This window comes from Synchiropus splendidus, chromosome 4 (assembly GCF_027744825.2).
Source record: "Synchiropus splendidus isolate RoL2022-P1 chromosome 4, RoL_Sspl_1.0, whole genome shotgun sequence".
Classification (NCBI taxonomy): domain Eukaryota; kingdom Metazoa; phylum Chordata; class Actinopteri; order Syngnathiformes; family Callionymidae; genus Synchiropus; species Synchiropus splendidus.
Window position 1 is genome coordinate 24,095,995 of NC_071337.1, and position 26,222 is coordinate 24,122,216.

A 26,222-nucleotide genomic window follows, 5' to 3' on the forward strand; every position below is an offset into this window, starting at 1 on the left:
ATTAAGCAAAATTGATAAATGCATCTGAAGCTGTTCATCAGTAAATGTTCATCAGCGCAAAGAAGCACACAACTATACACCAACAGCTCTGAATCATCAACAGGTTAGCTTAGATATGCCGCCAGCAGCCCTTCTCCTGTAGCAAAAAAAAAAAAAAAGTTAAAAAATGTTACCGTCATCTAATTCAATGACACAAGTGCTGAAGCAAAAAACCTGCAAAATATTAAGCTAAGATAAACTCCAAAGTTTACAAATGTTCCATATGGATATCAATGCATCATGTTGATGTATCTAATCTGCCATATATTTTATTCAAATAAAATGTTGGATTATGCAGTGTGTCGATTGATAACTTGGTGGAGCATATTCTTACAATAAGAGTTATAGATGAATCCTGGGTGGTGCGTAAGTGAATGAATTTTGGATTAACTAAGGTGAAGACTAAGACTAAGAATTATTAATCGATGTTAAGGGCTTGACATCTACATGGTGTTATAAGCATTGTTCCATCCATCATTGAAAATGAATTAAACTGAAGTGAAAGAAGAATAGGTTGAATTTAGTGTCATGAAAAGATAAAGCGCTGCTGATAAAAGCCATTTGAGGATATTTAACGGTGGACATTTCTAGATCATTATGTTGTTCTCTGCATTCTTTTGAGCTCTTCAATCATGTATTTTATATTCTGATGAATTTAGAAATGTGCCAAGTTCTGAAGCACAATTGTTTCTTTGATGTTGTCATGATCCTGCTGTTCTCGATGGAATCACATGGCAATAGGAAATAATAAAGCTGAGGGATCTCTCAATGATGGGGGCTGTTTTGATGCCCGTGTCCTTTCATCTTGTTTCATTCACAGTCCGCATGAGAGCAGGGTGATGGAGGAAGATGAGAGGCTTCGCTTTTCGGTTCAAGACTCTTCATTTAATATCCAACCGCTGTCTCATTGACCTTCTGTTATGCTGGTCAGCTGTTTTAATGTCGGACCACTTGTTCACACTTTCATTGCAATGAGTCATGAAAGTGAGCAGAGTCTTTTTAACAGTTCCTTTTATTGAAGATTTTTTTTTTCTCTGTAGTGAGGTGACTTTCAAATTGAAGCACACTGAGTTGAGTTTGAGCTCTTACTTTACAATGTGATCCACTTTCAACCAGGAGTGGTGTTTCTGTCCAGTTTGAAGTGCTGACATTCAAACACGCACTAGAAACTCAAAGGCAACAGAGATCATAATTCAAAATATGCACCTTTTACTTGCAAGGAAAGAAAATGTCCACACAACTTCCATGAAACTATGAGTGTGGAGGACTTTTCTGAGGAGGAATGGTCAAGACATTCGCTATGTTACCTTGTGCTAAATGCTCGAGTGCATGAAGGGAAGAGGCGCTTTCCTGGCTGCCCCGCACCTATTCTGGTCACACTGCAGAAGCCATGTTTGTTTTGTTGCAGGAGCAGTCTTCTACTTTCTTTTAACATGTTTGATTTGTCAAACTGTTTTTTTCATACTAGCTTGTTTAGATGCCACTGTTGTTGATTTCAGGAGAGCATATTTGTTTAGTGTTTCAGGCGGGTGACTAGACTGAAGTCTGTGTTAATGTCATGTGCTGAAGGACAGAAATCAGTCAGTGAGAGAACAATCGTCGGGTGATTAAAATGTAGATGAATGTTGAATTCTGATCTGATAAAACAAAAAGTAAGCTGTGAAGAAACTTCACAGTGACAGTGCGAGTGAAGTTTTTTTGGCTTGGTCTCTTCAGGGGTGTCACAATTTCCATCTTTGCTTGCTTGACTGTAATTTTGCCAAAACAAGGCGGTGGGTGATGCTGAGTCCAGAGGGACCACGGTTCTGCTCAGTCTGCTGACAGGAACTCTCCTGGTGGCAGCTGCATCTGGGTTACCCAGTTCTGGCCAGGACGCTCTCTGATCCACATCGATGTGGAGATTATCAGAATAACCTTTTTTTTAGGTAGAAGCAAAAACTCTCTACAATTGACTGCAGATATCCTCTTCATTTTCTAATTCAAGAGGAAATGAAACTATTAAACTAACAGTTTAAATGACAAGAAGAACTGATGGATGTGATCCCGAATCACCTGAAATTGAAAAGCAAAAATTTGATCTAATAGTACCAAGTTACAATAATAAAACAAGACATGATTTGGAAACTTTTGTTTTATTTCACACTTTTGTTCAGCAGATGATCAATTGAGGATTTAAAGTCAACAGGAATCAGGCCACGTCATCATTGAACACGATACCAATGTTCCTGCAGCAGCTCACTTGTACATTTCAGCACATAACTGACACCAACCTTGTATTCCAACGTGAGAAAAAAATATATCATTCAATTCTTAACAAGAGTTTTAATGTGAGTTTTTCATATCATTTATTGTGGACTTACTTATTAATATATTGTCTCATAGTTGCTCTCAATAAAAAATGTACAACAAATTAGGTTTGAAAAATAGGTTCTAGAATTTACGTTAAGTAATATAGACAACTTTATCAAAGCATTACACGTTAAGTCGATCTATCTAGTAGAGCTGCATTCATCAGAAGATTACAATCCCTGCTAGCAAATGGTGCAAATATTACAGCATAAAAAACTATGGTATACAGTAGATAAATGTATAAAAAAGAGTATTCAATATTTACATACAGCAATGTGTGTTATTCCTTAAATAAACAGCTTATACAGAGTGAAAATCTAACATGTAGGGTATAAAAATAGATGGCTCTCTCCTTCCCTGTTGTGAGTTAGCTGGGCTTGATGCTGATGCTGGCCATGTTGATGCTACCTGGGTAAGATGCTGCGTTCCAGTTGCCTCAGACGTGGGAAGTTGGAGTTGGCAGTGACCTCACAGACAAGTTCAATGTGTTCCAGTTATTGAAGTCGGGAAAGAAGATAGCGACGCCCATGAAAGCTACTTTCACACGTGCTTTGTCCGGCTATAAGCAACTTGTTGATAAACTCTGTTCAATAATGGAAATCCCGCAGGATGGAAGGAAACACAAATTTGTTGCTGTGTTTCCTTTGCCATATTTCAGATTCTAAACTTTTACTTCCTGTTTAAGTTCATGGCAGCCATCTTGAATTTTCCCACTTGGAAAACTGGGATCTTCCCAGGTCCGAGCACAACTGGAACGCATCATTAAACGGAAACAATTTTCAATTTCCCCTGTTTTTTTTGCACATTCATTTGCATGATGCATGTTCAATTAAATGTACTGCTTTATTATGCTTTATTTTTAATTTAAGCCATGATTTATTTTTATTGATTTTAATTTGTTTTTCAAATGTTTGCATCACTTTTTATGAATTTTTAAAATCTAATTGACGTGAAACCCGTTTTTCTCCTCAACGCCCATTGTAGATGAAGTCTGAAAAGAAGGGATGAAAGAAGAAATATTAAAATTACAAGATCAATAAATCTTTCAACGCTCCTTCAAACTGTGAGGCCATCACTTCACTGGACAAAAGTGTGTGTGTCCTTGAAAGCCTCACCCCTGCAGTACTCCGGGTTGAAGTTCTCATAGATGGGATAGAGAGGATTCTCCTGTTCGCTGCGATGCTTCCGGGCTCTCAGGACGTCCCGAGCACACTGGTGCAAGAAGGAGTACTGACACTGAAAGATAGGACGTGAGTGTTGCTCAGCGTTCAGTGATAAACATGCCAGACATTCAAAGGAGAACTTCATTCTCTGGAGTGGAAGTAGTTTGGTGGTGTTGGAGTCACGCTGTTGGTCTGACAGAGCAACTTTGAGTTCATTTGCACCTTGCTGTTTCAAAGTTCCACTGCATATTTGCTGTTGCAGCTTTGTGTATGTTGCACTTACGCTGCATATTTGTTGTCCTCAGATGATTGCTATTGCCCAAACGTCACATGGGAGGCCTCGAGGCTGGGAATTAACAGGCTGCTCTGCTCATTAAATAGCAGCTACATTAATTGCCAATGGGGAGTTTAACCATCTGATGTTTTCCTCTACGCCCCATTTTACTTACATTATAATGCTCTTACTGTGTAGCGCTTGTTATCGCACTGAACTGGCTACTAATGTTTTGAGTCATGTTGTTGTTGTTTTGGTCTCTTAAGACGATTGTGGTCATTTGCTCTGTCTATCTGGAAGTAAAACTATCAATGCTAAACATACTGTAGTAAAACTATCAGTGTTAAACATACTGTAGTATACTGCAGTACCTCAGTCTGGACCATGTGCTGGCGGTGTAAGCGCAGGTCAAACACGCAACCATAGAGGTCAATGGTTCCTTTGGAGTCCATCTGCTGCAAGACTCTGTCTAAAGCGATGAATGTCCCGGTCCGTCCAACGCCGGCACTAGAACAAGCCAGCCGATCAAATCCAAGTCCGAGTAGATGTGATGACGTCACGTTCACGGCATGTTACCTGCAGTGGACCACAGTGGCTCCGGTGCTGGGCGATCGGTCCACATAGTCGCGGACTGTTCGGACAAACTGGATGAGAGACTGCGTGCTCTCGGGAACCCCATGATCCGGCCACACCGTGTAGTGGAAGTGACGCAGCACTCGAGGGTAACCACTGCTCCTCTCCTGTCGAGCAAGCGGTGATGGTGCATTGTGTTATGCAGCTACTACGTTTCATCACGCAGAAGTAGACAGAGGGGAATTACAGCTGTGATCCTGAACTCTCGGATGGTCCACTCAGGCAGGACAGACTCTGACAGCATCTGAAGGACCAGGTCACCGTAGTACAGGGGCTCTCTGTCCGCAGGCCAGTACTGGTCACACTTGACCTGTCAATCAAAGCCCAACCATTAATGCAGTGCACATCATGGACAAAACTAAACCACAAAATTACTATGGCTGGAAAAAAAAATCAAATGAATTTGCAATAGCAATAGAATTAACAGACGTGCTTCAGTGATGAACAAACTCTGTGGCTTTAGGTGCACAGCACTTCATTGTTTGTGCTTCTGTCCTGACCTTGTTTAAACTTCAATTTTCCTTCCACAATCTCATTCAGTCTCCTTCAACACGTATGTTCAGACCATGACCTCACACTGTATAATGTGGGACATCTGAAATTGATGCACTGAAAAATGAACTAACTGTTTACAGTATTTAAATGAAGAGGAGCCAATACGTAAATGTTATGTCTACATGACAGTCAAAACATTGTATTTGTCTAAAGTCCGCACCACGAGTGGGAGCGGAACAAGACATCAATCCATCTTCTGCAAAGATATTGTTTTAATACCAACTTCAGAGAGTCTCAAGAGAGCATTAAGTATGTTATAAAAATCGTTTGTGTTTCCCCACACGGTCTTAGGAATAACCTGTTTCAATTGTCTCTAAATGTAAAGGTTAAGGGTCACATGGCATCAACTGTCAGATTTCTGGGTTCTTCAACACATGCATTTTCGGATGCCACCCCTTGCTGTAACAGTTACATATTAATAGCTGTTGAATATCTGTTGCCACTATTTCATCATTGGACTGCAGCTTACGTTGACGGTTGCTAGTCTACACGAGTAGGTCTGAAATGAAAGGGACCATCAATGTATGCTGGGAGACAGCTCCTTCTCCCTCAGTTGTTCAGTGACCCAGTTCCAGCGCTAATGCTGGATGCTGGACAGGGGTCAACACTGCTTTTGAGAATTCATTCAGTTGCAGGAGAGTGAATTCATATCCTTTATTCTCATGAAATGATCAAATACCTCGGATGGAGTCTTCAGTCAATGTTCAGTTCTGTAGAAATGCATAAGATAATCCAGATATTTAGAAACCTACCCGTCCCTTCTCCACGCACTGGGTGACCATGACCACATTGTGGACGCCGTGTTCCCACACCATCCTCCAGAAATCATCCTTGGTGCCCGGCAGCGGGCCTTGAGTGGCGATGTACTCCCTGCGGTAGTTGTGTCCCTATAGAGCAATGGGTCGTCAATGATGGCGTTTGAATGTATGGAATCAAAGAGGTGGCCACTGTTTACTGGTATGTAGCTGGCGTTGATGTAGTCCGAACAGGGGTCGTCCTCCAGGTACGACAGTTTCACTCTGGTGGAGTCGTCTATCACAAAGGAGAGAGCCTGTTGAGACACTGGCTGCACAAACGTCTTCGGCGTGAGTTTGGGGAACAATACTTCTACAGGTGGTGAGTTTACAGATCCAACATCTGCTGCCAGATATCTGTGTTCTGAGGAGCATTCACTTTGTTAATCTTGATCTCCATCAGCAGTTAGTGAATGTTACACCTCATAAAAATGATGCTATTTGGCTGATCGGGTTTGGGAATAGACAAACTGCTGTCTGACCCAGGCAACTGTTTAAAAAAATCCAAGACAAACCACCTGAGTGTTCTTGTTATGTTGCTTAATGAATGTTATCGCCTCATAATGCCACATCACCGTTGCCATGGGAACTGCAGTCGTCTTGTTAATTAAAGCCTGTGACGATGTAGTGGTTTTAAAGACTGCAACATCGATTTCACTTCACTTCCACCAGACTCGACTTAGAAGGCTGCACTTGCTATAAATCGACGCGACTCACGTTGGCCTCTTACGGCTAAGCATCTGCAGTCACAAACTCACATGGCAGGATGTTGTTGTAGCGATTCTTTCCTCGGTTCTCCGGCAGCCGCGACACGTCCATTGTCTGATTGCGGCCAACGTCCTTCAGGTCCTTCACAAACAAGAACCCGAGTTACCGTGGGCCCAGCCCTATTTGCTTTTGGTGTGGACACATTTTTACAAACTTACCTCAAACTCCTCTGACAGCAGGTAGTTGGAGTCCGCCTGAAGTTTGTTCAGATGGGACTCAAAGTGGCACACTTTGATGGGACTGTCAGACGGAGAGATTTACTTCAGACTGAGAATGAATGACATCCAGCATTTCATTGTAAAGGTTTTTTTTTACCTGGTGACTCGCCGGTTGCTGTGGAAAAAGGAGACGCATCAGTTATTCAAATGTTTTCATACTTGTGGTGGTACTTTTAATTTAATTTAATTTTAATTTAATTCACTCACCTCCTCACACCCACGTACATCCCTGCAGTCGGTACCTCCTTCCACATGCTCATTCTCACCACAGGGTTTTCTCGCACGGCCCTGGAACATGAACGGGGTTGAATATTGGGTTATTTCCTGCCCATCCATAGCTTCATCTTCAGACACGCTAAGTGTTCAACACGTACACTTTGCGAAGCCTCTGTCGGTAGACCAGCAGTGAGATGACGGCCACAGACATCCCGATCAGAAACATCCCAGCGCTCAGACCCTCCACCACGCCATTGAGAGGCTCTGTGATAGAAACATCTATTCAAGTGGCTGTCCTTCAAGGAAAGATGTGTTTGCTCGTGTATCTTACCCGAGTGGGTTCTGACAGGAGCAGACAGATAGGTGTCAGTGAAGAGAGGCTCCGAAATCTCTCTGTGGTTCGTGTCAAACAGTTTGGTAAATGCTCGCACACTCAGCCTAAAGAGAAAGCATGTCGATGAGTAAGAAGTATCTGTGTGATAGATAGATAGATACATAGATAGATACATAGATAGATCATAGATAGACAGAGAATTTCTATTCTTCTGTAATTCCTCAACTCCTTTACCTGTATGAGGTTTTCGATTTCAAGGGTCCATCGCAGAACCCTCCGTAGCTGTCCCTCAGGTAAAGGTCGTCGTCATGGTAATGGTCACATGACCCACCCAGCCTGTCTCCTCCTGCCCCCAGGTTGACCTCCACCACCTAATAGAAATGTTTGTGCAACACGATAAGTTAGAAGGCTCTGAAATTGGGGGGTTACCTAGGTACTGTATATGGATGTTTAGAAGCATCTGCTCGCCATCTGTAATCTGGGTCAGTCACCTGAGCTGCAGTGCTGTCGGTCTCTTGAGGGCAGCGGCTGGGGAAGTAGGCGGTTTGGTAAGCTCTGACTGAGGAGTTGTGGATGTAGTCACGGTATGATGGCAGGGGGTGGCGCTGCTCTGGCTGCAGGATTTCACTGGCTGATAGGTGACAAAACAATCCGGCATTTGAATGAACTCAGGCTTCAACATGCAGCAGATCATTGAAATCACAGCCTTAATTCATTTTGTGTATGTTACCATCTGATTCAGCTACGACGACTGCAAAGTATCTGACGGCTCCATTGGCGTCACTGAACCACGAACAGTTAAAGCGGAACAAGATGGAGGAAGACGTGACCTTAGAGGACTTCTCGCTCACACGTGTGGTGAGTGGCGGTACAGGAGGCCCTGCAAAAAAACATACATTGAAATTTATTTGTTATGCAGATCAACTTTTGGCAAAAAAATGACATCATTCAAAGTAAATGAAAGGTTGAAGCTCATTGTATCCAACCAAACATGTCCCTGCCTACAGCTAAACAAAGTATCAAAATAAAAATAAACCACTTAACCACAGTTTCCTGCTAATAGGACTATTACTTTAAGAATTGCTATGTGGGTTAATGTGTCAAAAACATCTTTAAACAACGACACATACAGGGTTGGTGGATAACAGCTGTCTTAACATGGTTATCTGTTCTAAACTAAGACTCATCCGGTTAACAGATGCTGCATCGCTGCTCATTCTTACTGGGCAGTCCAGTTGTGTCAGGATGATTTATCACCGAGAAAAGGAGACGGAAAGTAAAGGAAGAGCAGAGCTTATATGAAAAAGTTATCTGACTGTTTAAGGTCACTGTGACTTTGAAAATGGTATAAGATGAATATCTACAACCTTCAGATATTCAGGAAAATGGATGAGTCAGCACACCTTCTCCGCCACTTTCAGTATTTGAACAATGTGCAGGACTATATTTTGCGATAACCACCGGTTATAGATGATGATGAGAAAAACCTTATCCGCCGATCACTCTGCACTCGCTTCAACAACCCACTTTTATGAGATCACCTTTAAACGCTGTGCAAATAGTGTGTTTCATTTGTTCCAGTCAGTTGTTTAAATCTTCCACCTCGAATATTGTTATTATTATTATTATTGTTTCTGTCTGATGATTAAATGATTCCAGGGATTCACCTAAATTCATAGGAAATAGGAGTCTCACAAAAATAAAATATAAAGATAAAATATAACATAAAATGATCATCACGATTAACAAGATTTTGTCAAAAATTCTATCTCTTGACCCCAAATTTTGTATTTTGGGGTTGAAACTGGTTAGATCAGTCTTGACAAAAGAAGAGGTACAGTTGGTGGACATGTGTATTCTTCAAGCTAAACGTACAATAGCTTTGGGATGGAAAAATGTTAATAAACCACAAATAGGTGAGTGGCTTAAGGGAATGTCCATATCTATGTCATTGGGAAAAATAACCTATATAGTAAGAGATAAAACGTGTTCGAAAAAATTTGGAAACCCGATGTTAATGTCTTGGAAAATAATAGTAATATCATTGGTCTGTTGCGGTGGGAATGGGGGGTAGGTGAGGGGGAATAATGTTATGTCTTGTTGTGATAGTGTTGTGTCTTTTTGTCTTTTTTTGTTATTTTGAATATAATGTCAGGGAATTTTATAACCATTGTATGTCATGTTTGGATTTATTTGTAAGTGGAATGTAATGTTCTGTCATGTATATATAAAAAAGAAAATAATAAAATGCATTTTGGAAAAAAAAACAAGATGAGATACGCAATATATTACATGGATACATGTCACTTAATTTGTCATTAAATATTTGGCAAAAACTAGGAGCATTTATTGTCAGATGTCACCATAAAAGAAATCTTTTCCAGGACAAGAATATTTCTATAATTATTGATGACACTGGACATGTGATTTTACTGTACCTTCATTGTACATTTTGGTTATAACTTTTTTTTATTTTGTGAAGCAACTGCGGTGCAACAATTGGTGCCGTTTACGTAGCTGAAGCTTTAAATGTGTCTACTCACGGTCGATCATGGTCACAGTTGTGTGCGATGCCGGCGGACTCATCTGTCCAGCTGATGACACTCGAACCGTTATAGAGTACTTCCGGTACGCCTCCAGTCGGTCCAGCGTCACCATGGTGATGCCCTCCGCCAGGCGCAGCGCTGAGGTCAACTCACCGTCCCCGTGACGCCGACACTCGACCTCGTAAGAGTCAAAGTCAGACTCAGGTGGAGACCAGGAGCAGGAGATGGAGGAGGAGGAGACGGGGAAGCAGTGGAGGGACTTCAGGCCGGACGGACCTGAGCAGGAGAGGAACCCATGAGAGGAAAATACAGAAGCATGTGATGTGAAGTACAGAAGGTCGGGTAGAAGAGGAGAAGTGAGCTTGCTGAGGAAAGATGGCAGGTGCACGTACGGATATGAAGGAAGGAACTGAACCATTTACTTTGCATTGTTATGATTTCAAAAACAACCGCTACATGAGTGAGTCCCAGCACAACTCTTGCGGCAACTCATCAGCACTAGTGTCTCCACAGAATCTGTGTCACGATCTGCATATTTATTGACAGAGCTCTCGTTTCAGGCCCTTCAGACCCCCAGCTCTGATCCCTGCAGCCAAACCAACAGACTGTGTTCAAAAATGAATGATGGTGGGCTCCTTTTAAATCAAAGCTCAGATTATGTTGCCGTCTGGTGGCAGATAGTGGTAATGCATACTTATTTGGAAAAGAAAAATGCACGTTTAGGGAAGTTTGCTTTTACAGCTCGACTTCAACCTGACTTGAATGGATGTATTTGCCCTTCTTTCACGACAGAATACGTGGTGGACTGGAGAAGTTTCACCTACTTGTGCGGACACTCTTGAACACGGGCTGACTCCAGACCGTGACCTTGTCCCCCTGCTCTCCCCCACTGAGGGTCATCAGGCTGAAGTTGTACTGTCTGCCTGGAAACATTCCTCCAACAACCCGACTGGTCAGGTGGGACTGGACGATCAGCAGGTGGTCCGGAGGTGTCCACCTCAGGCTGAAGTTGTCGTAGTCTCCTGACGCAGGACCAGCCCAGGACAGCTCTATGGTGCTGTTAGTTGGGCCTTGCTTGACTGACAAGTGGGCGGGCGGCTCAGGAGCTGTTGGAAAACATGTTTAACGCTGTAAAATAAAGAACAAATTGTTTCTGCTCCGTGATTCTCACTGGTGCGTCCAAACGCGGACAAGCTGTTGGTGAAGCCTCCACTGTGGGTCACCACCTCGGCCCGATACAGCCGACCTGGAGTCAGACCGGTGAACATGTGACTCTTGTGCTCTGCCCCCAGCATCTGTGTTCCCAGAGTGGCTCCAGAGGTGTCAAAAAGGTTCACCTATTCAACAGCAATGTGACATATCGTTTCCGTTATATTTTTATCTTGGAAAAATACAGATTTATACTTAGACTTAGACTTATATTATACTTATTCTTAGATGTGGTTTAAATAAATACGTGACCAACTACATCAAAACAGTGAACAAATTTCATTTCGTCATTTTTAAAACAGTAAACAAACTTCCAGAAAGTTCACCTGGTAGCTGCTCCAGCTTCCTTCACCATGCTGCCAACTGACCGTCACTCTGTCCATGTGACCTGAGCTGAGGACCTGAAGTGATGACACTGGAGATGGAACTGTAGAACAAAGATTTTTTTTACCTCAACAATTCAAGAAAAAGCTTAAATAGCAGATAAATTACAGATTTATGTACTCAGTACTACCAACCTGTTCTGGCCAGGACGGAGGAGTCGCTGCTCATTCCGCGGCTCCAGCTGACCACTTGAAGTTTGTACAGACTTCCTGCCCTCAGACCGGTGAACACACACTTGTCCACAGATGGACCCACCTTCTGCAGGGCCACCAGATTTTCCAATCCCTGGAACACAGACACACACTCAGACTGGTGAATCAGTGATGAACCCAAAAGAGGCCACGCAGGAGGGTTCAAACCTGCTGGTGATGCACTCTGCGGCCCCCCTGCTGGGACTCCGCCTCAGCAACACTGTAGAGCGACAGGTCGTAGATCTCCACCTGACCGTCAGAGGGGAGCCAGGAGAAGGCCAGAGATGACAAGTTGGATGACGTCATTGTTAGGTTGCTGACCGCAGCTGGACCTAAGTGAGTTGGAAAAATGGAGCAAATGAACACATCTCAAGAATATTTTAAAAGGTAAGGTAGGTAAGGGTAGAGGCTTAAAATGCTTCAGCCACCAGGGGAAGTCATTTTTTTTTTTAATTCCTTTGCTCCATCACACCAGAGAATCAAAGTCGTGACTCACGTGTTTGACCCTCAGCTATGGCTTCTGCGGACGTGACCCCGCCACTCACAGTCACCACGCTGACGTGGTACCACTTCCCCGACACAAGGCCCTCTAGCTGCTGACGGCGCTCTTCCGCTCCCACCGTGCGGTTGGCCTCCACCGCCCCTCTCTCATCGGTCAGCAGGAGGCGGTAGCCGTCATACAGGCCCAGTGGTGTCTCCCAGGTGATGGTCAGACTGTGCGTGGTGTGGTCATTATCAGCCTGCAGGGCTGTGACCCGCGCCGGCGCTGTGGACAAGAATCAGGAGTCAGTAACCATCAGTGTTTAGGATATCTGGAGTCGTGGCGCCTCACCAGTTCGGCCAGTCGCCCTGTGGCTGTTGGACAGCTGCCCACTCAGGGACTGGACGATCACGGTGTACACCTGCCCCGGGGTCAGATTCAGGTATTCCAGGGAGGAGACGTGTTTGGGGGCGTAACGGGATTCAACCACCTTACCATCCTGAGAAAGAAGCAATATGTGCTCAAGAGACCATCGGAAGATATTGGATTTTCAAAGAGATCACACTTTTTAATATGGTGGTGTTTACCGATGAAAATACCCGTGGATGTTTATTATGGCACTTGGGAAAAAAAATCTATTTCATTCATAAGAGGTGTGTGTGTACTTGTACTTCTGGCTTTGTGAGAACCTGTATGAGTTTTTTATCAACTTACTGAGGACATTTTGGCCGGTCCTCATTTTGAGAGTTAAAGCTGCAAAATACCTCAGTTATTATAATTGGATTTTAGTTTGGTTAAGAGTATAGGTTAAGTTTAGCTAAGTTTAGGCTTTTAGATGGTTAGGTTTAGAGGGAGAGGCTGGGGAAAGGGTTATGTCAACGTATGTCAACAACAGCCCTCACTAAGATAGGAAGACACACGTGTGTGTATAATGCTGCACACTGAAAATATTCCAAGCGACAGAAAGTTCTTACACGATCAGTGTTTTTTTTTTTTGTTTTTTTTTGTGGTCGATTAATTGTTTTGGTCTGTAATTAACTCAGCAAAATGAATCTGTTAAAGTCCCTGTCATAATATTTTCATAATACTAAATTAGCTGGAGTGCAAGTGCTTATGGCTAATTTTTACACGTTTCAACGTTTTGGATTATTACATATATGGGGTATTGTGGCAGTCAGCCAACACACTGACCTTCTGGTCAGATATTAAAAAACATGGAGATATCACCAAAAACCAGCTCCTATTCTTTCTGTTTCTTCAAGAGCCTTTAAAAACTTTAAAAACTTTCATATACAAGTAACATCTGACTTACAACCTGCTTGACTTACGTCCATCCAGACTTACGACCACAGCCAGCAGATGCTTATTCTTTTATCATTCAATGTCTGGCACCGCAGCACGTAGCAGCCCGGCAACACGTACGACACGTATGTATACATATATATACAGTAAAGATCACATTGGTAACACTTTTTCAGGACTAATGGTGAAGTTGTGCTCACAGGTCCTGACAGGGAGACGATGTACATGTCCAGGTCTCCATCTGCTGGAGTCCAGGTGACCATCAGTTGTCCAAGGAGCGTCTGGTGAGGAACCAGGTGAAGGTTCCTGATGGTGCTGGGCACTGGTTCAGAAAAAGCCATCAGACTCACAAGTGAAGAATGAGGCTATTGAAGAGTGTCGGAGTAATACCTGTCCGCCCCTGTATGAACTGGGCTCTCTGGTTCTGCCCACTGAAGGTCGACACCACGATCTTGTACAGCCGCCCCGAGGTCAAGGAGGTCAGTTGGTGGTGTCGAACTTTATTGCCGAGGACGACAGGAGGGAAAACCCGAGTATCGTTGAAGAGCAAAGTCACCTGCAGGTAGGGATGCCGCTTTAGTTCAGGTTGCAGTATCACGATGGTATGATGTTATGAACGTCGCCGACCTCATAATGGTCCACATCCCCAGCAGCCGGGCTCCAGGTGATGGTTAAATCACTGGTCCCTGCGTTGCTGAGCGTTAGATTAGTCACAGCTGCCGGAACTGAAAACACATTTGTTAGAAAGTGATTCACTTCTGGATCAAACTGCAGGACCCGATGGACTCACACGTGCGTCCGTCAGTGGAGGCAGTGCTCATGTAGCTGCCGCTCCAGGTTTCCACCGTGACAGTGTAAAGTCTCCCAGGAGTCAAGGAGGAGAAGACACACTCGTTGTGTGCCGGGGAGACAGTCTTGTTCTGCAACACGCTGTTGTTGTAGCTGATCAGAACCACATAGCGGTCCAGATCTCCAGCTGCATGACGCCAGTAAACCTGTGACCGATGGAGGAGCATGAAAATACTACAGCAATTGCTTTAGAGTTCGCCAGGTAGTCCCCATGTTTGCCATGACTTACCTTGAGGAAGTATTCCGTGGCAGAGTGGGAGGCTGTTGGGTTGTGCACGCTGGACGGTTCTGCAAGAACAATCTTGTTTCAAGTGACTGCTGCTTGGATTTAGACTGACGTAATGATGAAATTTTCAAGAAAACCCACGGGTTCTTTCTCGGACGATGGTGGCGTTCTCCAGCCCGCCGCTCCTGGTTACTATGACAACGGTGTACAACCGCCCAGGAGTCAGGGAGGAAAAGGAACACTCAGGAGGTGATGCTCTTGACACCACTAGCGTATGGATGGTCCGAGTCTGGTCCAAAAGTTGCACCAGGTAGTTGTCCAGCACGCCCTCTGCAGGCAGCCACGACACCTGCAGGGCGTCTGACTTGCCGCCGTTGGCAACCGTTACCTCCGTAACAGAGGCTGGCACTGGAGAGATAACGCATTATCATTTTCTCAACTATCATGGCGATTATTTCATCCAGAAGTTCAAAACTTCGCCCTTGGCCCCAAATCTCACTGTATTCTCTCTCACACACACACATACACACAGGTTTGTCCCATCATCTTTGTGGGGTCCACTCATTGCCATGATGCTTTCCCCAGCCTCTCACCCGAAACCAAACCATCCAAAACACATGGCTAACCTCAACAAAGGCCTATTCAAGTATAATGTCCCCGTCAGTTTGAAGTTTTAAACCTCAAATTGAGGCTTACCCTTGTGAGGACCAGCAAAAAGGTCCCCACATGGAGGTTAGTTTCCAAGAATAAGGTCCCCACAAGTACAGCTATACAAGTTTTAGACACACACATATGCAATTGCTATTTTTTGTTAGGACCTCTCCATGACCTAATACCTTTTCCCAGCCTCTAATCCTTAACTTTAACCATCAAAACACATGACTCAACTGAACCAGGACTCTGAAACAAACTTAAACCCAATTATAATGACCCAGTTATTGTGACGTTTTCACGCTCAAAACTCTATATGGACCGGCCAAAATGCCCTCATAAGATCAGTGTCTTGTCCAAGATTGGTCCACACAAGAATATTAATACTTGTACACACACACACCAAGTCACTCTGAAAATAAACTGAGTGGTGGGAACACAATAGCGGGTCTAGGCAGGAAGGTGTGTGCAGGAAGCACTGAGGGTGTGTCTCTGTGTGTGTGTGTGTTTGAGTAGATGTGTGTATCTATGAATGTGTACATGGAACATTCCAGGCGTTTTTTTTTCTTTTTTTTTAACTTTTCACCTATTGTTCTGAAAGCTCTCTGATGTTATCTCACAACACGTTAATTCGACGGCCGTTGTTTTTGGGATTATTAAGACAAACATTCCACACTCTCAGGTGCTCACTAATGGTCTGCAGTTTCTGGAATGGATTTGAACGGTTATGTAATGTTCAGGTGAAAAGTGCTTCCAACTCAAACTAAATCAATGAAAATCTATTTAATGTAAGAGCAGCCAACTAAGAGAATTTGGGTTTCATTTCTATATTTCAAAAATGAAAAAATACCAGATGTTGACCAGTTGTTTATCAGTTTATCAGCTGTCGACAAACAGAGGAAGAAATGCGTGTGGGAAAGTTTCTCAAAACAATAAGATTGTCAATAATGGCTTACAAACAAAATTACATTGAAGTGGTTCCATTGTTCGGTGGCCCTATTAATCTTAAAAGCATAATTTCCTGAGAGGAACCTCATTTTTGATGTGAAAATGTTGAATACGAGAACTCAAAAGGAACAGCGGTCCCTAAATTTTGGGGGGGGGAAAGATGACGTCAACCAACTCACCAGTTCGCCCCTCGATACTGGTGGTCTTTGACTGTACACCCCCACTGACAGCTACTGCTTGCAACCTGTAGAGGGCGCCAGGGGTCAAACCAGGCAGCAGCAGCGTTGAAGACGAATTAGCTGGAATGCTAACATTCTGAATCACGATACTGCAAGAGAGAAGTGGGAATATTAGATTCGAAAAAGTGGGCCACTCCAAGTTACAACGTTTACATGCGATGTTGAAGTTGAAAAACAAAGTGAAAAACAAAAACTTCTCCAACATGATCACGCAATCCTTGACTATGCTTGATCTGGTTGAGTTGCTCTGCCACTTGCAGCACTCGACTATGGTGTTGGTGATATGAACATTAAATACACACCAACATTTTTCCTGCGCGTCATTATCCAGATGAAAGTACAGTGGTACCTCGGTTTTCGAACGTCCTGGAAATCGAACAAATCGGAGTTCAAACAAAAATTTCGAGATTTTTTTTGCTTCGGATTTCAAACAAAAATCCAGAACTCGAACGCCGCAAAAAAAAGCCGGAAAAAACATAACGTGCGCGGACCGATCAGCTGACCCATGACGCACTTTGTTATTGTGTATAACGCAGCCTCTGTATGCAGACGTGTTACCCGTTAGCTACATTTACTGACTGTTTTTTCTTCATATTGAGGTGTAAAACCTTTCCTGTCTCCACACTGGACCGTGGTAGAGTGTCACAGGGGAGGTGCTCGCTCTCCACACCTCCGAGGCTGGAGCGCTCACTCCAGGGTTTGACGTCCTGTTGTGGGCTGGAGCTGGGACAGGGATGAGGCGAGTCTGGGACAGAGCGTTACTTGGTTTATGACTTTGTCACAGCCAAACTGCACAGAAGCGCACATTCAGAGCTGGACACGCACCGGGCACCTCTTCACTTCTGGAGAGACCTCACTCACTCGACGTCACTCACTCGGCAACTCTACTTTCACTCCTACAAAAGACTATTTTAAGGCTTGGAACGCATTATTTCTTTTTCCATTCATTGTAATTGGAAAAATCTATTCAGATTCGCTTCTCGAACGGCCGTCTGGAACGAATTGTGGTCGAGAACCAAGGTACCACTGTAGCACCTTCACTCTTAAATATGAATTTGCAATCCTCCTCCCCCATGCTCATGATAGATACCTCAGAGGACCATCTGTAACCCATGGCTCATTCTTTGTCTCTTGGCATTCCCTGTTAGGGGTCACCACAGAATGACTGCTTTCCTGCCTTGCCTACCTTGAGCATCCCCCCTGGTCACACCCATCCTCTTCATGCCCTCCTGTATCGCGGTGAAGAATTTTTAATGGTTGTCTTCCTCTCTTCCTTGTTGCCTGTAATTTTATTTCTCACATTCCTGTTCCACCATGTTACCAGTCTGGCCTCCCTACCTTTGTGCTTTCCCTCTGATACACAGTACTTAGCTCGTTGTACGAGTCCAAACACATTGCAGTAAAAGTCTTACGAGTCTCGCAGCAAAGTAAGCGTGTATGAGTCCACATCTCCAAAGGGTTTTTTCCATGATGCCTCCAGACTGTTTACTCCAGAGCTGCGTAGAGTGAGGGTGCGAATCTCCTTGGGAACTGTAAAGAACAAAGTTTTTGTTGGGCACGCAAAAAGTGAAAAACACCGTTGCTCATCCACTCACCTGTTCTTCCCTCAACCTCCACAGACGCGTTCAGATTCCAGCTCCTGGTCGTCACTGTGATGGTGTAGCGCCTCCCGGGGGTGAGAACGTTAAACGTGCACTCTCTCGTGTTGGGCTCCACCTGTCTTGTGTGCAGGGTGACGTTATCTACAGCGCAGACATGGTTCGTGAGTGATTCCATTTGAGGGCAATGGTTCCTTGAACTGAGGAAGGGTCACTGGATACCATGTGTGAGGGTGAGGAAGTAGCCGAGGCGTGAACCTGGGGCGTGGCTCCACATCGCGCTCAGCGAGGTGTCATCTGCATGTCTAATGTGGAGGTCAGACACAGGCGCCGGAGCTGCAGAAAGAGGCACAACAAAACAATCTTAACACTGCAAAATGGTACTCTTTTATGTACGTATTCTTCCTAATCCCTGTCTCCATCTCAGAGCACCTAGAACTGGGGTGTGAAACTGGTCCTCAATGGGCTGCAGCGGGTGCAGGTTATTGAGGACACCTTCTAACCAATCAGGTGTCTTCATAATTCTATGAAAACATATAGCATGTTATTTAACCTGTTGAGCCTTCACAGCTGCTGTCCACCATCATTCCTCGACTCGTCACCCTCAGTGTGGCTTTGTACATCTTCCCAGGATGCAGTCTGCTCCCACTTATTGTGAAGTTTTCAGACTCTTTCGGAAGAGTGAAGCTCTCCACCATCTGCGGTCCGTCATACAGTTCAAGACTGAAGCTCTCCCAGTGTCCAGCAGGGGGCGACCAAGACAGGAGGAGGCCACCACAGGAGGATGGCACCAGGGAAAGGTGGGATGCAGGCACAGGAGCTAGACAGCAGATTAAGAATCACCTGAGGAAAACAAAGGTGGCGAAACTAGATGTGTGTGTTGTCATACCTGTGTGAACAGTGAGTTGTGACTGGTTGGTCAGGTGACCGCTTTGTGATAAGACTTGGACCTGATAATCTGATCCAGGCGTGACCTTGTCGATGGTGATGTGAGTTGCGTTTGGGAGCAAAGTCGTGTCCCACACCTTTGAACCATTGGACAAGAGGTTAACCATCAGTCGATCCAGGCCACCCTCAGGTTGTCGCCATGACAACCACACATCGGTGCCATTGTTGGAGGCAGTGAGGTTGAAAACTGCAAATGGGACTGGAGACGGAGAGTGGAATAAACTCATTTGAGTCATTTTAGAAGCACATATCATCACTGTTTTTCCTCACCTGTCTGGGCTGTTATCATTCTGCTGCTCTGCAAACCACCTGCCTCCGTCACCACTGTAATATTGTAACTCCATCCTGGCGTGAGTTTTGTGAGCGTGTACTGCACGGCTGTGCTTTCCAGCATCTCGTTCATCAACAAACCTGCACAGAAACGAAAGAGTAAACCGAGTGAAACAGACAAAGGAGCGCGGAGAGCTGCAGTCAAACCGTCACCTGTGTGATTCAGACCATCATTAAACTTCCGCAGCTGGAGCCTGAAGCGCTCCGTGCGGCCCGGACCAGCCTGCCAGGCGAGTCCCAGGCTGCTGCTGGTCCTGGAGGTCACTGCCAGGCCGAGCACAGATGATGGGCCTGCCAAATGAACCGGAACGTGACCACACAGTCAAGACTCTTTTATTAGGATTTATCGTCTTTCACTTTGATGGTCAACACAGAAAGTAGTTCTGGACATTAGGTCCACGTGGATAAATTAATTCTACTGCCACAATATTATACATTTGTATGAACACCGCAGGAAAGCAAGAGAAAAACGATCCCTCTCCACCACAATACTAATGGATTAGCAGGCCGTGAATAGCAACACTAGTCTCAGGTGTTGAAATTTCACCATATCATTTAAATTCATCATAAGTTATTGAAACTATTTTATGGTACTTGTGGAGATGACACAGTTTGGACCATTAAATTTCGACTGGCTCGTCCGTGACAAACACAGGAAGATGAACTTGTTACATCCCGAACAGTGGGGCAGTTCCTTCAGAGTGATTTGTCTGTTGTCAACATGGATATATGTCAGGCAGGAAGAGGGCTCCGCCAAGTCGACCTGTGGCCTTCTCATCAAAGCCAGCGCTCAGTTGGAGGTCGCAGGACACTCGCACGCAACGCTCCGCCATAAAGCCTCAGAGAAGGCCAGCAAATGTTCCTCAGATGTAGGCCGTGCAAGCCACAGCGTTCAAGTACATTTAAATCTTATTATCACTTAAGAGCAAAAACATAATGCTCAGATGAAGCCACAACAGTCTCAGGTTGACAACCACGTCATCACCATCACCAACCGTCCATCCTGTTGTTCAAAGGAATTTGCTTAACTCCTGTTCTCCCCAGATCTGAAGAGTGAAGCGGAAGGGATGAAGCGCCGCTCCACCGTGGCAAATGAAGGCTGAGCATTTACATATAAATATTAGAGATCAGAGACTCGAAACAAAAAAATGCATCAGCTAAATACAGCACCAAAAATGGACCAGCACCACTGTCTGCCTTGTGCTGAAGAATTCCTATTCAACCAAAAACCCAACTGTACTTGAACACACAGACAGTTTCTCCACATCCATCATGATAAGTCCTCGCTGAAACAGCAGGTCAACACGTCCGCACTGCTTTCGCCACATAGCTGTTTCCCACTCTCCGAGTCGTGGGGTCACTGGAGCATGTTTGTGTCACCATGTCTCCACTGGTGCTTCAGAGTGAGCTGCAACAACAATCATATCTGACCACGACATCTCGCTGAGACAAACATGATCGTGTTTCGACGATGCCAGGCTTTTCTGTTTGCTGCCAGAATTTCACACTCTTATTACGGTGGTGAGATGACGGAGATAAAGATCTCATTCTGCTATTGTGCTTCAACAGCTCAACTTTTGCATTATTATTTTTAAACAGAAGTCAAAACTCACATCAGGGTCTGAGAAGACGTTTCCTGTTTTCTCTCACGTGGTTTTAGAAAACTGACATAATTCAAGTGGCATGTTCGCAAATACTATAAATAAATAAAGGAACACTGTAACTGTAAAATGAACTGCAGAAATCTTCGCCTCACCTAATTTGTACGCCTCTTTAATAACAATATTATACCCTCCACTTCTCATGTTTTCCTCAGACTATATAAATATTAGATTTTCTATTTATCTTTAATTGTTATTTTTAATTTAGACTACTTATTTCCATTTAACCCTTTCACAATATTGTGTATTTACTTGCTCAAAATTGCTACGTATTAGGCATTTGTTTGTGAACAGTTGAGAACAGACCAACTTCTTTCATTGAAAACTCAGGGTAAGTTGTAAATGGGCAAACTTAGAAGTGATTTGGTTTCCCCATCGATTTTCAATGAGCCACGCAACACATTAAGTCACATTACCAGCTGATCTGATAAAATACAACATACAATATCTGTTAGGTCACAAAATTAGGATTTACGTTTTGTCATCCGTTCCCTACTGAACAGCCATTTCTTCACGACTCTCAGAGCGTCTCATCTGAGCTCGAGTATATAAGTAGAGTCCAGTTTACTAGAAAGTATGCAAACATTTTCAGTTTACTTAAGTATATCTTCAAGTACTCAGTACAAGAATTATACTACTAGTGTACTAGGTATATAGTTCTCATCCACATTTCAATTATTCAATATTCATAGGCAAAAACTAAAATTGTCAACCATGTGCACCACCCAATGAAGTATGCGTTCACCTCCCAAACATAAAGTCTACACTTCACTGTATCTCACCTGTGGACCCAACCACAGTCACGCTCACCGTGACACACAATTAGTTAGTAATTCGATGAAGGCACTAAGCAACAACTTCCAAAACAATATCAAAGAAAAAGTATCGAAGACAATATCAAAGAAAAAGTATCGAAGAATAATAACAAATGTCTGTTTTCCCCCCCATTCACCCACTCCCATGGTCCTTCACACAATTTGCTTCTGAAGAACCTCAGCAATATACTTGAAATCCCTAAGAAAAAAGTAGTACACTTTAAGTAAATTTCATCAAGTATTCTTGAGTATAAGTAAACGTATACTTCAGTGTGCTACTTTTAAGTATTTCAAATATAGTATGCCAAAAGTTCATCTCAAATACTCTTCCTCAGTTTTAATATAAAATTGAAAAAAGCACATTGTATGAAGTGCATCATGTGAACCATTCAGCCAATGTCAGAGCAACCAGAATGTTAAATGCCCACCTTCACCTCATCTCCAAAATGACTTTTTTTTTTTCCAAGTGAATGCACGAGAGGATGTTTGACCTGACGACTGGACAAACTTGGGAAAGTTGAGAAGTTTTGCTCGGCCTCTATAAGGCAAGAGTGGAGACAGATATACGTCCCTGCAGCATAAGTAATACCTGGCTGTGCACAAACAGACCCTCCCTGTCAAACAAAGAAACAATGGAGGCAGGAAATGGCTAAACCCTGAGCTCTGGAAATACAGTCTCCAACTTCTGTTCTGGACGCCCGCCAGCAGCGACTCACTGGCACTTTTACTGCTCTATCAGCGAGCCCCAGGTTCCTGCAGCTAATCACACAGCAGCAGCAGGGGAGGAGCAACGTGACACGAAGTCTCACACTGGCCTCGCACCACAACCAGGTCAAGCTGTATACTTGAGCTTCAAAGCCTCAGTGATGGAAACAATTCAATGGCGAGTGGGCAACAACTTCTGGTGATTTAACTCAAATATCAAACAGCTCAAGCTCAGGAAGTATCTACGTTGAGTTCCCGCCTAGTATTCTTGGGATCACGTTGCTTTTGTTCAGGAAAATCCCCACCTGCTTTTCAAATATAATAATTGCAGTAAGGTTAATCATGTGACCACTGATCTTCAGTCAAACTTTTTAAGCCAAATTTTATATTTCTCACTCCCTTTCATAGTTACTGAAGTAGCATAAGTAAAGAATAAGTAATTATATTTCTACTTAACATGGAAGTATTTCTCATCATTTTAATATATGAATTGTCATTTTAAAATGTTTAGAAAGAGACGGAACAAATCACTTTTTATTCAACACTTCTTCATGCTAATATTGACTGCTTGTTTCTGCAGTTGTTGAGGTGAGTTGGTGTGGAGTCGTACTCACGAGTGTGAAGGGTGAGGTTCACAGTCTGGTTGTTGCTGGACTGGATCTTCAGCTGATACGCAGTCCCAGGCTCCAGGTGCTCTAACACACAGTTGAAGATGTGACTGTGATTTTGGTTTCCATCTCCATCGTCTCCTTCCAGCAGGCTGTTTCCCAAATACGTCTCCCCAGTTAGCCTCTTGGAATTCCTTTCCTCCTTGTCCAGCACAATCTCGTTGGTCTCCATCTCTTCATTCTGACCGCTCTTTCTCTTACACTCCGCTCCTTCTGCTTCCACCTCAGCTGACGACACAGTGAAGGAGCAGTTGGTCCCAGTTGCTGTCAATGTTACGGACACACTGTCCAAGCTAGATGTTTGGTCAAGCAAAGTGATGCCACAGGGGTCATCTGTTGGAGCTGATCCGCTCAGATCCTGAGAGAAATAATATGTATTTTCAAGTGAAATTGTAGCGTAAGAAATGAAAAGTGGCATTAACAAGTGATGCAGACCATCAAAGCTGGCTAACATTTGCCTGAGAGGAAGGTGAAATATGCTTAAAGCAAGTTGATCACAGGTTCTTGGGTAGATTTAAAATACAGTTAAAAATAACTAAATAAAAAAATTGTCATTTTTGTTTGTCCAAGCGTGGAAAACTAGATTTACAGATTAGTCACCAGGCACCAAGACATTAGCAACATTACAGTTACAGTTACAGCTTCAAGCACTGGCAGAAAACAATATTATCCTAATAGTGTACCTTCATTTGCAAAGTCAGTTTTATTAATGGTCGTAATGTGGTTTTTTGTTTTTTTTGCATTGTTAATGTTGTGACATTAAAATAACACTTCTCGAATGTATACTACATAACAACATAAACATAAATAAACATTGAATTTTGAGTTATTGTTAAAACCATATAATTGATTCTGTTTTTTGTGGGTTATATATATATTATATATATAAAATACAAATTCAAAAGTTGCTTAACCATTTCAGCCAATTGCCGAACAAAACTTTATACTAACTAAGATTGTACAGTTATTTACTCTCTTTAGTTTACATTAGTTAAGTCAGCAACGGGTTTCAAAAACATAATTAATAAATAAATCAGCATGAAGCATGTTTGAGTCTGAAGTTATACATTTGTTTAATAATCATGCACCCACTTGTTCAGACTCACAGTTATTATATTCCCTACCATCCTGAGAGCTTGCTCCTAGATTTCAAGTCTTGTTCACTTACAGAAGGTGAAAGAGGAAAGAAGCACTTTCCACATGCAAAAGTACAATTGCCAAATTTAACTCATTTTGATTTGTTTAATGTTCATGAGTGCGGAACGAAAGAAACCAAAAGCAACACATAACACTGTGGAGTTTACCATTTTAACCTGAAGATTGAAAACTCACATGATATGCACTTTAAAAACAGCTCAATGTTTCACTGGAATTTCACTTTTATGACACAAAAATTAACTTTTTTTAATATACTTTTTTTAAGGTTTCTTTTTATCAGGAGAGCAACCTCCGAAAAGTGAAGTCAATATGAAGTTACGGTAGCGCGTCAAACATCAATGCTGTTTTTTCTTGAACTAAGACTGTGTAATATCCTAAATTCAAAACATCACAGAACTTGAAAGAAATAATCAAATGAGCTCAAAGATTTCAAATCAAGTCCCTGGACACCAAGTGTAAATACCAAAGTTATAAAAAGGGGGAGCAGTTATGACTGATCGTGTGATGCTGCCTTCCATTTCAGATCAAGTCTAACTGTCATGACTCACCTGCAGGAGCAGCAGCCAGATGAACCACAGAAAACCTTTTACTTTACATTTCTGCATTGTGTCGGTGCTGCCAGTCGTCACAGGGACCCAGCACCACCATAATCCTCCAGACTTCAAACGTCTGTGACCAGTGGAAATGTCCCGTCTGCTTCAGCTTCGGTGAGAGAAAACAGCTGGGAAACATCAAATCTAAGTCACAGCGGACAGAATTCCTCAGTTAATCTCTTTGGGTCTCGTCTCTTGTGTCGAACTGTCCTCGGCTTCTCAGCCGCCTGTCTCTCTTCCAGCCTGTTGGCCTGTCTGTCTCTCACTTCCTCTATCGAGCTGCAGCTCTGAGTCACTGAGGGGACCAACCGCTGGCTGGACGCAGATATAAATAGAGGGACAGCAGCAGCTCTCCAACACTTGGTGTTTAATAAATAGTGTTTGTAGGAAGGACAGATCACAGAGGGGTGGTGGTGGGATAGGGACTTTTCAAATGAGGCTGATGTGATGACAACCAAATTATGATTTATAGTAATGAGGGGTGGGACTCCCAAAAAACAAATCAACCATTAATCACATTTTAATATTGCACAGCTGCGTCATCAGATTTCCGCCCAAATATCAGGGCACAATCTCATGCTGTCTCCTTCATCATGGGTGTTTGGGTTGTGACAAGGGCAGGCGGTCAATAAATTCACATTTTAATCTCAATGAATCGTGCTAGAGCTGAGTTAACTGGCGATTAATGGCAAATTAATGGCACATTTAAGATCTGTCCTGAATGTGACTTGAAGAAAGATGTTATAAACAGTAAACACACTAAAATTGTAAGAAATAAAATCAAATAAAATTGTAATCATGATGAACGTCTGCTGGGAACGCCTGGCCGAACCCTCTGTCAGTGGCGTCTTTAACTCCCACCTCCGGGAGAGTTTCTCCCAGATCCCAAGGGAGGTAGGTGACATGGAGTCTGAGTGGTCCATGTTCTCCTCCTCCATTGTCAGTGCGGTGCCTGTCGTGGCGGCAATCCCTGAACCCGGTGGTGGACACCGAAAATAAGGGATGCCGTCAGGCTGAAGAAGGAGTCCTATCGGGTCTTGTTGGCCTGTGGGACTCCTGAGGCCATGGAGGAGGACTATTGGTCGGCCTCAAAGAAATTCTGGCAAACCGTCCGTTGCCTCAGAAGCGGGAAGCAGTGCTTCACCAGCACTGTTTACAGTGCGGGGTGGAGACTGCTGACCTCGACTGGTGATGTTGTCAGGGAGTGGAAAGAATACTTTGAGGGTCTCCTAAATCCCGCCGTCACGTCTTCCATTGAGGAAGCGGGGGCTGAGGACTCGGACGACTCTCACATCACTCGGGCCGAAGTCACCGAGGTTGTTCGTAAGCTCCTCGGTGGTAGGGCCCCGGGAGTGGATGAGATCCGTCCGGAGTATC

General features: G+C 43.6%; 1 protein-coding gene across 1 annotated transcript; it reads right to left on the bottom strand.

Moving 5' to 3' along the window:
* Nucleotides 1-2,160: 2,160 nt before the first annotated feature.
* Nucleotides 2,161-25,162, bottom strand: ptprb (protein tyrosine phosphatase receptor type b). Its single transcript, XM_053862771.1, has 40 exons — nucleotides 24,801-25,162; nucleotides 23,041-23,452; nucleotides 19,399-19,536; nucleotides 19,186-19,326; nucleotides 18,857-19,114; nucleotides 18,521-18,787; nucleotides 18,190-18,303; nucleotides 17,965-18,111; nucleotides 17,782-17,899; nucleotides 16,310-16,458; nucleotides 14,673-14,939; nucleotides 14,535-14,593; nucleotides 14,247-14,451; nucleotides 14,084-14,181; nucleotides 13,847-14,012; nucleotides 13,657-13,778; nucleotides 12,506-12,653; nucleotides 12,170-12,439; nucleotides 11,842-12,005; nucleotides 11,617-11,767; nucleotides 11,425-11,525; nucleotides 11,061-11,226; nucleotides 10,714-10,995; nucleotides 9,887-10,165; nucleotides 8,074-8,223; nucleotides 7,835-7,974; nucleotides 7,578-7,714; nucleotides 7,341-7,447; nucleotides 7,168-7,273; nucleotides 7,001-7,081; nucleotides 6,891-6,908; nucleotides 6,734-6,815; nucleotides 6,566-6,656; nucleotides 5,969-6,045; nucleotides 5,766-5,900; nucleotides 4,646-4,768; nucleotides 4,402-4,565; nucleotides 4,197-4,332; nucleotides 3,504-3,624; nucleotides 2,161-3,379 (listed from the first exon to the last, which is right to left on the bottom strand). Exons 1-40 carry the CDS (start codon nucleotides 24,855-24,857, stop codon nucleotides 3,357-3,359), a joined length of 5,970 nt encoding a protein of 1,989 aa, XP_053718746.1. The 5' UTR covers nucleotides 24,858-25,162; the 3' UTR covers nucleotides 2,161-3,356.
* Between the last annotated feature and the right edge of the window lie 1,060 nt (nucleotides 25,163-26,222).

Bases quoted from the DNA above. Each gene is read 5' to 3' on its own strand.
- ptprb (XM_053862771.1), bottom strand. From the start codon at position 24,857: ATGCAGAAATGTAAAGTAAAAGGTTTTCTGTGGTTCATCTGGCTGCTG. The intron at 19,537-23,040 runs GTGAGTACGACT...TTCATTTGGCAG, and splicing joins GAACCTCACCCTTCACACTC to GCCCATCATCTGTGCTCGGC. The intron at 19,115-19,185 runs GTGAGGAAAAAC...CTCCGTCTCCAG, and splicing joins AATGATAACAGCCCAGACAG to TCCCATTTGCAGTTTTCAAC.